The 15,000-nt window shown below is 45.8% G+C and overlaps 1 protein-coding gene across 15 annotated transcripts in view; it reads left to right on the top strand.

The window, feature by feature from the left end:
* LOC106569653 (receptor-type tyrosine-protein phosphatase F) overlaps positions 1–15,000 on the top strand; it is a 469,500-nt gene that overhangs the window by 221,518 nt on the left and 232,982 nt on the right. For all 15 annotated transcript variants that reach the window (XM_045694461.1, XM_045694460.1, XM_045694463.1 and 12 more), the window contains 2 exons: positions 1,837–1,982; positions 6,407–6,548. In XM_045694461.1, coding sequence (XP_045550417.1) covers positions 1,837–1,982; positions 6,407–6,548 — 288 coding nt within the window. The remainder of the gene's footprint in view (positions 1–1,836; positions 1,983–6,406; positions 6,549–15,000) is intronic.

The following is a 15,000-nucleotide window of genomic DNA, read 5'->3' on the forward strand; positions in this document are numbered from 1 at the left end:
TTAAAACAAGAAGAAGCGGCTTCAGTGAGCATGCAACCACCGACGATGGACAGTTCAGGAGTGGAAAAATAGCGCCTGGTCCGACGAATCCCACTTCCTGCTGCATCATGCTGAATGCAGAGTCTTTCCCTTCCTCATCCTCCTCTTCCTCATCTTTCTCTTCCGTCTCCTCATCCTGCTCATTCCTCCTCCTCTTCCTTCTCCTCCACCGCCTCTTCCTCCTCCCGCTTCCTCCGCCTCTTCCTCCTCCCGCTTCCTCATCCTCCTCATCGTCCTCCCGCTTCCTCCTCATCCTGCTCGTTCCTCTTCCTTGTCCTCCTCTTCCTATAGAACCCTATTCCCTTTATAGTGCACTACTTTTGACCAGAGCCTATAGAACTCTATTCCCTTTATAGTGCACTACTTTTGACCAGAGCCTATAGAACTCTATTCCCTTTATAGTGCACTACTTTTGACCAGAGCCTATAGAACCCTATTCCCTTTATAGTGCACTACTTTTGACCAGAGTCTATGGAACCATATTCCCTTTAAAGTGCACTACTTTTGACCAGCGCCTATAGAACCCTATTCCCTTTAAAGTGCATTACTTTTGACCAGCACCTATAGAACCCTATTCCCTTTAAAGTGCACTACTTTTGACCAGCGCCTATAGTGAATAGGGCACCAGGTGTTACAGCAACAATACATCTGGACTGTTATATTGTAGAGGTTTGTTGTGGAATAAATGATATCCCTATATAACCACATCTACATGCTTCCTGAGACCACAGATCTCTCTAACCCCCAACCCCCCCTCTCTCTCTCTCTCTAACCCCCAACCCCCCCCTCTCTCTCTCTCTCTCTCTAACCCCCAACCCCCCCTCTCTCTCTCTCTCTAACCCCCAAACCCCCCCCTCTCTCTCTCTCTCTCTCTCTCTCTCTCTAATCCCCAACCCCCCTTTCTCTCTCTCTCTAACCCCCAACCCCCCTCTCTCTCTCTCTAACCCCCAAACCGTCCCCTCTCTCTCTCTCTAACCCCCAACCCCCCCCCTCTCTCTCTCTCTCTAACCCCCAAACCCCCCCTCTCTCTCTCTCTCTCTAACCCCCAAACCCCCCTCTCTTTCACTCTCTCTCTTTCACTCTCTCGCTCTCTCTCTCTCTCTCTCTCTTTCACTCTCTCTCTCTGTCTCTCTCTCTCTCTCTAACCCCCAACCCCCCCCTCTCTCTCTCTCTCTCTCTCTCTCTCTCTAACCCCCTCTCTCTCTCTCTCTCTCTCTCTCTCTCTCTCTCTCTTTCTCTCTCTCTCTCGCTCTCTCTCGCTCTCTCTCTCTCTTTCTCTCTCTCTCTCTGTCTCTCTCTCTCTCTCTCTCTCTCTCTCTCTCAATTCAATTCAATTCAATTTGCTTTGTTGGCATGACGTAACAATGTAGATATTGCCAAAGCTTATTTTGGATATTTACAATATGAAAATGTATATTGTATACAATGTCTCTCTCTCTCTCTGTCTGTCTCTCTCTCTGTCTCCCTCCCGCCATCTCTCTCTCTGTCGCTCTCTCTCCCTCCCGCCATCTCTCTCTCTCTCTCTCCCTTCCGCCATCTCCCTCCCGCCATCTCTCTATCTCTCTCTCTCTCCCTTCCGCCATCTCCCTCACGCCATGTCTCGCTCTGTCTCTCTCTCTCTCCCTCCCGCCATCTCTCTCTGTCTCTCTCTCTCCATCTCTCTCTCTCCCTCCCGCCATCTCCCTCCCGCCATCTCTCTCTCTGTTTCTCTCTACCTCTCTGTCTCTCTCTCTCCTACACTGAATTGTACCATGAAAGTATTGTAGAAGTAATACAATCTGTCCCTCTCTCCCTAAGGCTTACCAAGTTTCGTCAAGTCTCCCGAGGACCAGACGGGTATATCAGGCGGTGTAGCGTCCTTCGTGTGCCAGGCCACAGGAGATCCCAAACCCAGGATCACCTGGATGAAGAAGGGCAAGAAAGTCAGCTCCCAGCGCTTTGAGGTACGCATGGAGAATCACACATAGTACAGGGAGACAGACAAGGAGACAGGCAGGGAGACAGACAAGGACACAGGCATGGAGAATCACACATAGTACAGGGAGACAGACAAGGAGACAGGCAGGGAGACAGACAAGGACACAGGCATGGAGAATCACACATAGTACAGGGAGACAGACAAGGAGACAGGCAGGGAGACAGACAAGGACACAGGCATGGAGAATCACACATAGTACAGGGAGACAGACAAGGAGACAGGCAGGGAGAAGACAAGGAGACAGACAAGGAGTCGGGCAGGGAGACAGGCAGGGAGACAGACAAGGAGACAGGCAGGGAGACAGACAAGGAGACAGGCAGGGAGATAGACAAAGAGACAGTCAGGGAGACAGACAAGGAGACAGGCAGGGAGACAGGCAGGGAGACAGGCAGGGAGACATGCAGGGAGACAGGCAGGGAGACAGACAAGGATACAGGCAAGGAGACAGACAGGGAGACAGACAGGGAGACAGGCAGGGAGACAGAAAAGGAGACAGACAGGGAGACAGACAAGGAGACAGACAAGGATACAGGCAAGGAGACAGACAAGGAGACAGGCAGGGAGATAGACAAAGAGACAGTCAGGGAGACAGACAAGGAGACAGGCAGGGAGACAGGCAGGGAGACAGGCAGGGAGACATGCAGGGAGACAGGCAGGGAGACAGACAAGGATACAGGCGGGGAGACAGGCAGGGAGACAGACAAGGATACAGGCAAGGAGACAGACAGGGAGACAGACAGGGAGACAGGCAGGGAGACAGAAAAGGAGACAGACAGGGAGACAGACAAGGAGACAGGCAGGGAGACAGGCAGGGATACAGACAAGGAGACAGGCAGGGATACAGACAAGGAGTCAGGCAGGGAGTCAGACAAGGAGACAGGCAGGGAGACAGACAAGGAGGAGGTGAAACAGAGAGGCAGGCAGGCAGGCAGGCAGGCAGACAGACAGACAGACAGACAGACAGACAGACAGACAGACAGACAGACAGACAGACAGACAGACAGACAGACAGACAGACAGACAGGCAGGGAGACAGACACACACACACAAAAACTCTTCTTTCATCTCCTTCTCTCACTATTCAGTCAGCCTCATCCTCCTTTTTCTCCCACCTCCACCATCCACCGTATCCACCATCTCCACCATCCTCCACCATCCACCATCTCCACCATCCACCGCCTCCACCATCTCCACCATCCACCACCTCCACCATCTCCACCATCCACCGCCTCCACCATCCACCATCTCCACCATCCACCACCTCCACCATCCACCATTCACCATCTCCACCATCCACCATCTCCACCATCCACCATCTCCACCATCCACCATCTTCACTATCCACCATCTTCACCATCCACCATCTCCACCATCCACCGTCTCCACCATCCACTATCTCCACCATCTCCACCATCCACTATCTCCACCATCTCCCCCATCCACCATCTCCACCATCGACCATCTTCACCATCCACCATCTCCACCATCCACCATCTTCACTATCCACCATCTTCACCATACACCGTCTCCACCATCTCCACCATCCACCATCTCCACCATCCACCGTCTCCACCATCCACCATCTCCACCATCCACCGTCTCTACCATCCACCATCTCCACCATCCACCATCTCCACCATCCACCAGCTCCACCATCTCCACCATCCACCGTCTCCACCATCCCCACCATCCCCACCATCTCCACCATCTCCACCATCCACCGTCCACTGTCTCCAACGTCCACCGTCTCCACCATATCCACCATCTCCACCATCCACCGTCTCCACCATACACCATCTCCACCATACACCATCTCCACCATACACCATCTCCACCATCTCCACCATCCACCGTCTCCACCATCCACCATCTCCACCATCTCCACCATCCACCATCTACCATCTCCACCATCTTCACTATCCACCATCCACCATCTCCACCATCCACCATTCACCATCTCCACCATCCACCATCTCCACCGTCTCCACCATCCACCATCTCCACCATTCACCATCTCCATCTTCCACCATCTCCACCATCTCCACCATCCACCAGCTCCACCATCTCCACCATCTCCACCATCCACCATCTCCACCATCCACCATCTCCACCTTCCACCACCTCCACCATCTCCACCATCCACCATCTCCACCATCCACCAGCTCCACCATCTCCACCATCCACCATCTCCACCATCCACCATCTCCATCTTCCACCATCTCCACCATCTCCACCATCCACCATCTCCACCAGCTCCACCATCCACCAGCTCCATCATCTCCACCTCCACCATCTCCACCATCCACCATCTCCACCATCTACCAGCTCCACCATCTCCACCATCCACCAGCTCCACCATCTCCACCATCCACCATCTCCACCATCCACCAGCTCCACCATCCACCTCCACCATCTCCCCCATCTCCACCATCCACCAGCTCCACCATCTCCACCATCCACCATCTCCACCAGCTCCACCATCCACCATCTCCACCTTCCACCACCTCCACCATCTCCACCATCCACCATCCACCAGCTCCACCATCTCCACCATCTCCACCATCCACCATCTCCATCTTCCACCATCTCCACCATCTCCACCATCCACCAGCTCCACCATCCACCAGCTCCATCATCTCCACCTCCACCATCTCCACCATCCACCATCTCCACCATCTACCAGCTCCACCATCTCAACCATCCACCATCCACTGTCTCCACCATCCACCGTCTCCACCATATCCACCATCTCCACCATCCACCGTCTCCACCATACACCATCTCCACCATACACCATCTCCACCATCTCCACCATCCACCGTCTCCACCATCCACCATCTCCACTCTCCACCATCTCCACCAGCTCCACCATCCACCATCGCCACCATCTAACCATCTTCACTATCCACCATCCACCATCTCCACCATTCACCATCTCCACCATCTCCACCATCCACCATCTCCACCATCTCCACCATTCACCATCTCCATCTTCCACCATCTCAACCATCTCCACCATCCACCATCTCCACCATCCACCAGCTCCACCATCTCCACCATCCACCATCTCCACCATCCACCATCTCCACCTTCCACCACCTCCACCATCTCCACCATCCACCATCTCCACCATCCACCAGCTCCACCATCTCCACCATCTCCACCATCCACCATCTCCACCATCTCCACCATCCACCATCTCCACCATCCACAAGCTCCACCATCTCCACCATCCACCATTTCCACCATCCATCATCTCCACCTTCCACCACCTCCACCATCTCCACCATCCACCAGCTCCACCATCCCCCATCTCCACCATCCACCATCTCCACCTTCCACCATCTCCACCTTCCACCATCTCCACCATCCACCAGCTCCACCATCTCCACCATCCACTATATCCACCATCTCCACCATCCACCATCTCCACCATCCACCATCTCCATCTTCCACCATCTCCACCATCTCCACCATCCACCAGCTCCACCATCTCCACCATCCACCAGCTCCACCATCTCCACCATCCACCAGCTCCACCATCCACCTCCACCATCTCCACCATCTCCACCATCCACCAGCTCCACCATCTCCACCAGCTCCACCATCTCCACCATCCACCATCTCCACCATCTCCACCATTTCCACCATCTCCACCATTTACCTTCTCCACCATTTACCATCTCCACCATCTCCACCATCCACCATCTCCACCATCCACCATCTCCACCATCCACCATCTCCACCATCCACCAGCTCCACCATCTCCACCATCCACCATCTCCACCATCCACCATCTCCACCATCCACCATCTCCACCATCTCCACCATCCACCATCTCCACCATCCACCAGCTCCACCATCTCCACCATCCACCATCTCCACCAGCCACCATCTCCACCATTTACCATTTCCACCATCTCCACCATCTCCACCATTTACCATCCACCATCTCCACCATCCACCAGCTCCACCATCTCCACCATCTCCTCCTCCAACATCCACCAGCTCCACCATCTCCACCATTTACCATCTCCACCATCTCCACCATACACCATCTCCACCATCCATCCATCCCTTGTTCTTTCCCTCATCCTCATCTCTCTCTTCCTTTTATCTATCTATCTATCTCTCTCTCTCTCTCTCTCTCTCTCTCTCTCTCTCTCTCTCTCTCTCTCTCCTATTTCTCATTTGAACCATAACGATGTGCAATATATGCCAGTAAAGACACCCGTGTCTGATGAAATGGATGTATTTTGTGTTTGATGTGGTTCCATCATTCTATTCCATCAATCAGCCTTTCCTCTGATTTAAAGTGACACCAGTCTCCACTGACTAGAACAGTTAAAAGATACTATCTCATGCCTCCTGTGTGTGTGTCTCTGCCAGGTGATTGACTTTGATGATGGTTGTGGGTCTGTGCTGAGGATCCAGCCGCTGAGGACACACAGAGACGAGGCCATATACGAGTGTACTGCCGCCAACAGTGGTGGCGAGATCAACACTAGTGCCAAACTCACCGTGCTAGAAGGTAAGAGGTCTCCTATTCTCTCTCCGTTCATCTGTCTTTCTGTGTGTCTCAAAAGCTATCTCTCTCTCTCTCTCTCTATTTCTCTCTGTCTCTCAATTCAAATCAAAGGGGTTTATTGGCATGGGAATCATATGTTTACATTGCCAAAGTAAATGGAATAGACCATGAAAAGGGAAGATAAATAAACAGATACATATAGGTTGTATTTCCAATGTTGTTTGTGTTCCACTGGTTGCCCTTTTCTTATGGCAACGGGTCACAAATGCTGCTGTGACTGCACACTGCTGTATTTCCCCTAACAGATATGGGAGTTTATCAATGTTTGATTTGTTTTCACATTCTTTGTGGGTCTGTATGATCGCTGTAATTCATACAGAATCATTTGTGAACCCAGGGGCAATGTTATGCTTTGACTGCTGTGTCTTCATACAGACTCCCCAAGGTGTTTGACTGCTTTGTCCTAGATAACATCACAGCCATTACATGTCTGTCCACCAAATGGAGGTTTCAACAGTACGTTGTCCTGGGGTAATGGTTAAGATGAATGGCCTATCTAAAGTAGGTTGTTTTCTCTCTACCTCCCTCCCTATTCCCACCCTATACCCTATACAGTGCACTAGTTTTTACCAGGGCCCATGGGAAATAGTTGTGTTCCCACACTAAAACGGATGTGTTTTATTTAAATAAAGCTTCTGGAAGCCAGCTTCAATGTTTATACACTAAAACAAATCTATTTTATTTAAATAAGCTTCTGGAAGCCAGCTTCAATGTTTAGACACTAAAACGGATCTATTTCATTTAAATAAAGCTTCTCTAAGCCAGCTTCAATGTTTAGACACTAAAACAGATCTATTTTATTTAAATAAAGCTTCTGTAAACCAGCTTCAATGTTTAGACACTAAAACGGATCTATTTTATTTAAATAAAGCTTCTGGAAGCCAGCTTCAATGTTTAGACACTAAAACAGATCTATTTTATTTAAATAAAGCTTCTGGAAGCCAGCTTCAATGTTTAGACACTAAAACGGATCTATTTCATTTAAATAAAGCTTCTCTAAGCCAGCTTCAATGTTTAGACACTAAAACAGATCTATTTTATTTAAATAAAGCTTCTGTAAACCAGCTTCAATGTTTAGACACTAAAACGGATCTATTTTATTTAAATAAAGCTTCTCTAAGCCAGCTTCAATGTTTAGACACTAAAACTGATTGTCACGTCCTGGCCAGTATAAGGGTTAATTGTCATTGTAGTTTGGTCAGGACGTGGCAGAGGGTATTCGTTTTATGTGGTTCGGGGTGGTGTGTTTGTTGAAGGGGCATTTGATTTAAGTATTCCGGGGGTTTTTGGGCACTGTTTGATTTTCATGTATTCTATGTTTAGTCTAGTGTGTCTATTTCTATGTTTGGTTAATTGGGGTTGGGACTCTCAGTTGAAGGCAGGTGTTGTCTATTTGCCTTTGATTGAGAGTCCCATATATTAGGGTGTGTTTGTCATTTGTGGGAGATTGTTCTGTGTTTATAGCCTTGTGCCTTGCCAGACTGTTTTGTTGATCGGTCTTTTTGTTATTTTTGTACGTTCATTCTGAGTTTATTAAATGTCAAGATGAGCATAAACATACCTGCTGCATTTTGGTCTCATCACTACGACAACTGTGACACTGGTCTATTTTATTTCAATAAAGCTTCTGGAAGCCAGCTTCAAATCTGGTTTCTTGTCCCTCCCATCCCAGTCAGAGATGTATTGGATTATATCATCATGCGGTCTTGTGTAATCTGGCTGGAGGGTCTATGGCAGGCTTTCATAGTGAAGAGAGAAGTGTTCTTTCCTTTGCACAATGGCAGAGGTGTGTGTGTGTGTGTGTGTGTGTGTGTGTGTGTGTGTGTGTGTGTGTGTGTGTGTGTGTGTGTGTGTGTGTGTGTGTGTGTGTGTGTGTGTGTATTAATACTGGTAACGTGAGTCATGACATGTTGAGATGAATGAGAAAAATCTCTGAATCAGAGATCTGGTCATTTAGTGTAAAAAGCAGACATGACCTGTGATGGCACCATTCTCCGTATGGACCCTGGTCTAAAGTAGTGCCCTATAAAGGGTTTAGGGTGCTGTTTGGGACTGATCTCACTCATAAACAACATGTATCCTACTGGTGTGTAAATCATGAATGAATGTGTGACCCCAGTGGACTGTTAAATCAGGTCAATGAGTCTGACAGAGCTGTATCTGATCAACAATGGGTTTTTGTAATGATATAGACGCTTTCATTGAGGAAGTCTGCAGGTACAGACAAGAGTTTAGAGGTTTACTGTATCAAAATGATCTATTCATCCATCTCTCTCTCTCCCTCTCTCTCTCTTTCTCTCTCTCTGCCTCTCTCTCTCTCTTTCTCTCTCTGCCTCTCTCTCTCTCTTTCTCTCTCTCTCGCTCTCTCTCTTTCCCCCTCTCTCTCTCCCTCTCTCCCTCTCTCTCTGATATACTAGATACACACACGCGCGTACTTGCACACACAGATTGTTCTGTTCGTCTGTATTTAGTCCATTGTTTGTAGCCTAGTGATCTGTCAAGTTCACTTTAACTGAGCAGTGAAGACCCACAAGCAGAGAGCGAGAGAGAGAGAGAGAGAGAGAGAGAGAGAGAGGGAGAGACAAAGAGAGACAGAAGAGACAGAGAGAGAGAGAGGGAGAGGCAGAAGAGAGAGAGAGAGAGGGAGAGGCAGAAGAGACAGAGAGAGAGAGAGAGAGAGAGAGAGAGAGGGAGAGAGACAAAGAGAGACAGAAGAGACAGAGAGAGAGAGAGAGGGAGAGGCAGAAGAGACAGAGAGAGAGAGGGAGAGAGACAAAGAGAGACAGAGAGAGAGAGAGAGGGAGAGGCAGAAGAGACAGAGAGAGAGAGAGAGAGAGAGAGAGAGAGTCAGAGAAGGAGACAAATAGAGAGAAGAGAGAGAGAGAGGCAGAGAGAGAGAGAGAGAGAGAGAGAGAGAGGGAGAGAGACAGAAGAGACAGAGAGAGAGAGAGTCAGAGAGAGCGAGAGAGAGGGGGAGAGAGAGAGGGGGAGAGAGATTGAACCATCATTCTCTCTAATAACTCTCTGAAAGGACTGACTCTCTCTACCCTCTATTACCAGATGTATGTCCCACAGACTGGGATTGGATTGGCAGAATAAGGAATTCATTCCCTGAATATTAAATAATCATAATTAGTTATTAATTAATATGCCTCTTTCTCTGCTGAGCTAAAACCTTTAATTCCCTAACACTTAAGCCACCGTTCATATTGGAATGTAACTGTTAGAGATCCCAGCCTTCTGGGGTTCTGGAGGAAGCAAAGGAAACTTGGATAGAAAAGCACATGAGGCATCAGAGTGGCCTGCCTCCTACTCCTTCCTGTTTGATAATACTGGGTGTGTCATAGGCTTCCTCCCAAATGGCACCCTATTCTCTATGTAGGCTCTGGTCAAGAGTAGTGCAGTTTGTGACACACTGGGTGAGTCACAACAGGTAGTGTTGAAAGATCCAGGATGTAGACCTACGATTGGTTCAAAAGTACCCACTAATTGACACAACGTCTCCTTCACAACGTTCCGTCCTTTCTGGAGGATTGTTGAAGGAATGTTTAGGACACAACATTTAAGGCAACATTGTTTTTTAACCGGGGTGTCTCCAGGGTCTGGAATGTTATCTGATGGTCACACATGAAACGTTGTTCCTCTGATTGCTTCGTGTCTCACGTCAGAGGGCGTAAATCCTCTGCGACGCTCCTAACCTGAACCCGATCTGTCTTGTAGGTCGTTGGGACTCATATTAAAATGTGAATATTGAGCATCTGCCATTCTGAAAATGTAAACGTAGTTCCACATGATTTATGTCACTGTGCTCTCGTGTGACTCTCCATGACATGAAATAGGAATAACTAACTAGCTAAATTATTACAAACGTTCTGTTCACCAGGCAGTGGCTTGATCAGCTGTGTAGCTCCTGTAACTGTTGTAGCAAGATAGCTCTTCCTTCACTGGCCATAAAAAGCTTGCTTAGCCTGTTTAAATGTCCCTAAAGTTGTAGACGTGCAGCGCCACAGTTAAGAGAAGCTGACTGTTGTCAGAAATCAGTCTGTAGATCAGCATGTTTCTCCGTGATCGTATCATCGGGTCAACTGAGCACAGCAGCTGACTCGGAAGGCTACTGCTAATATTACTGCTGTGACCCGTAAAGAAGAACGGCTGCTTCATGAAAATTCTGAATAATGTTAGCATTGGGTGACCATGTCCCCTAGGTAATATTCTCTAATGTTATAGCAGACGATGTCCCCTAGGTAATATTCTCTAATGTTATAGCAGACGATGTCCCCTAGGTAATATTCTCTAATGTTATAGCAGACGATGTCCCCTAGGTAATATTCTCTAATGTTATAGCAGACGATGTCCCCTAGGTAATATTCTCTAATGTTATAGCAGACGATGTCCCCTAGGTAATATTCTCTAATGTTATAGCAGACGATGTCCCCTAGGTAATATTTTATAATGTTATAGCAGACGATGTCCCCTAGGTAATATTTTATAATGTTATAGCAGACGATGTCCCCTAGGTAATATTCTCTAATGTTATAGCAGACCATGTCCCCTAGGTAATATTCTCTAATGTTATAGCAGACGATGTCCCCTAGGTAATATTCTCTAATGTTATAGCAGACGATGTCCCCTAGGTAATATTCTCTAATGTTATAGCAGACGATGTCCCCTAGGTAATATTCTCTAATGTTATAGCAGACGATGTCCCCTAGGTAATATTTTATAATGTTATAGCAGACGATGTCCCCTAGGTAATATTCTCTAATGTTATAGCAGACGATGTCCCCTAGGTAATATTCTCTAATGTTATAGCAGACGATGTCCCCTAGGTAATATTTTATAATGTTATAGCAGACGATGTCCCCTAGGTAATATTCTCTAATGTTATAGCAGACGATGTCCCCTAGGTAATATTCTCTAATGTTATAGCAGACGATGTCCCCTAGGTAATATTCTCTAATGTTATAGCAGACGATGTCCCCCTAGGTAATATTCTCTAATGTTATAGCAGACGATGTCCCCTAGGTAATATTCTCTAATGTTATAGCAGACGATGTCCCCTAGGTAATATTCTCTAATGTTATAGCAGACGATGTCCCCTAGGTAATATTCTCTAATGTTATAGCAGACGATGTCCCCTAGGTAATATTCTCTAATGTTATAGCAGACGATGTCCCCTAGGTAATATTCTCTAATGTTATAGCAGACGATGTCCCCTAGGTAATATTCTCTAATGTTATAGCAGACGATGTCCCCTAGGTAATATTCTCTAATGTTATAGCAGACGATGTCCCCTAAGTAATATTCTCTAATGTTATAGCAGACGATGTCCCCTAGGTAATATTTTATAATGTTATAGCAGACGATGTCCCCTAGGTAATATTCTCTAATGTTATAGCAGACGATGTCCCCTAGGTAATATTCTCTAATGTTATAGCAGACGATGTCCCCTAGGTAATATTCTCTAATGTTATAGCAGACCATGTCCCCTAGGTAATATTTTATAATGTTATAGCAGACCATGTCCCCTAGGTAATATTCTCTAATGTTATAGCAGACCATGTCCCCTGGGTAATATTCTCTAATGTTATAGCAGACGATGTCCCCTAGGTAATATTCTCTAATGTTATAGCAGACCATGTCCCCTAGGTAATATTCTCTAATGTTATAGCAGACCATGTCCCCTAGGTAATATTCTCTAATGTTATAGCAGACCATGTCCCCTAGGTAATATTCTCTAATGTTATAGCAGACGATGTCCCCTAGGTAATATTTTATAATGTTATAGCAGACGATGTCCCCTAGGTAATATTCTCTAATGTTATAGCAGACGATGTCCCCTAGGTAATATTCTCTAATGTTATAGCAGACCATGTCCCCTAGGTAATATTTTATAATGTTATAGCAGACGATGTCCCCTAGGTAATATTCTGTAATGTTATAGCAGACGATGTCCCCTAGGTAATATTCTCTAATGTTATAGCAGACGATGTCCCCTAGGTAATATTCTCTAATGTTATAGCAGACGATGTCCCCTAGGTAATATTCTCTAATGTTATAGCAGACGATGTCCCCTAGGTAATATTCTCTAATGTTATAGCAGACGATGTCCCCTAGGTAATATTCTCTAATGTTATAGCAGACGATGTCCCCTAGGTAATATTCTCTAATGTTATAGCAGACGATGTCCCCTAGGTAATATTCTCTAATGTTATAGCAGACCATGTCCCCTAGGTAATATTTTATAATGTTATAGCAGACCATGTCCCCTAGGTAATATTCTCTAATGTTATAGCAGACCATGTCCCCTGGGTAATATTCTCTAATGTTATAGCAGACGATGTCCCCTAGGTAATATTCTCTAATGTTATAGCAGACCATGTCCCCTAGGTAATATTCTCTAATGTTATAGCAGACGATGTCCCCTAGGTAATATTCTCTAATGTTATAGCAGACCATGTCCCCTAGGTAATATTCTCTAATGTTATAGCAGACGATGTCCCCTAGGTAATATTTTATAATGTTATAGCAGACGATGTCCCCTAGGTAATATTCTCTAATGTTATAGCAGACGATGTCCCCTAGGTAATATTCTCTAATGTTATAGCAGACGATGTCCCCTAGGTAATATTCTCTAATGTTATAGCAGACGATGTCCCCCTAGGTAATATTCTCTAATGTTATAGCAGACGATGTCCCCTAGGTAATATTCTCTAATGTTATAGCAGACGATGTCCCCTAGGTAATATTCTCTAATGTTATAGCAGACGATGTCCCCTAGGTAATATTCTCTAATGTTATAGCAGACGATGTCCCCTAGGTAATATTCTCTAATGTTATAGCAGACGATGTCCCCTAGGTAATATTCTCTAATGTTATAGCAGACGATGTCCCCTAGGTAATATTCTCTAATGTTATAGCAGACGATGTCCCCTAGGTAATATTCTCTAATGTTATAGCAGACGATGTCCCCTAGGTAATATTCTCTAATGTTATAGCAGACGATGTCCCCTAGGTAATATTCTCTAATGTTATAGCAGACGATGTCCCCTAGGTAATATTCTCTAATGTTATAGCAGACGATGTCCCCTAGGTAATATTCTCTAATGTTATAGCAGACGATGTCCCCTAGGTAATATTCTCTAATGTTATAGCAGACGATGTCCCCTAGGTAATATTTTATAATGTTATAGCAGACGATGTCCCCTAGGTAATATTCTCTAATGTTATAGCAGACGATGTCCCCTAAGTAATATTCTCTAATGTTATAGCAGACCATGTCCCCTAGGTAATATTTTATAATGTTATAGCAGACGATGTCCCCTAGGTAATATTCTCTAATGTTATAGCAGACGATGTCCCCTAGGTAATATTCTCTAATGTTATAGCAGACGATGTCCCCTAGGTAATATTCTCTAATGTTATAGCAGACCATGTCCCCTAGGTAATATTTTATAATGTTATAGCAGACCATGTCCCCTAGGTAATATTCTCTAATGTTATAGCAGACCATGTCCCCTGGGTAATATTCTCTAATGTTATAGCAGACGATGTCCCCTAGGTAATATTCTCTAATGTTATAGCAGACCATGTCCCCTAGGTAATATTCTCTAATGTTATAGCAGACCATGTCCCCTAGGTAATATTCTCTAATGTTATAGCAGACCATGTCCCCTAGGTAATATTCTCTAATGTTATAGCAGACGATGTCCCCTAGGTAATATTTTATAATGTTATAGCAGACGATGTCCCCTAGGTAATATTCTCTAATGTTATAGCAGACGATGTCCCCTAGGTAATATTCTCTAATGTTATAGCAGACCATGTCCCCTAGGTAATATTTTATAATGTTATAGCAGACGATGTCCCCTAGGTAATATTCTGTAATGTTATAGCAGACGATGTCCCCTAGGTAATATTCTCTAATGTTATAGCAGACGATGTCCCCTAGGTAATATTCTCTAATGTTATAGCAGACGATGTCCCCTAGGTAATATTCTCTAATGTTATAGCAGACGATGTCCCCTAGGTAATATTCTCTAATGTTATAGCAGACGATGTCCCCTAGGTAATATTCTCTAATGTTATAGCAGACGATGTCCCCTAGGTAATATTCTCTAATGTTATAGCAGACGATGTCCCCTAGGTAATATTCTCTAATGTTATAGCAGACCATGTCCCCTAGGTAATATTTTATAATGTTATAGCAGACCATGTCCCCTAGGTAATATTCTCTAATGTTATAGCAGACCATGTCCCCTGGGTAATATTCTCTAATGTTATAGCAGACGATGTCCCCTAGGTAATATTCTCTAATGTTATAGCAGACCATGTCCCCTAGGTAATATTCTCTAATGTTATAGCAGACGATGTCCCCTAGGTAATATTCTCTAAT

Source organism: Salmo salar, chromosome ssa14 (genome assembly GCF_905237065.1).
Source record: "Salmo salar chromosome ssa14, Ssal_v3.1, whole genome shotgun sequence".
NCBI classification, from domain to species: domain Eukaryota; kingdom Metazoa; phylum Chordata; class Actinopteri; order Salmoniformes; family Salmonidae; genus Salmo; species Salmo salar.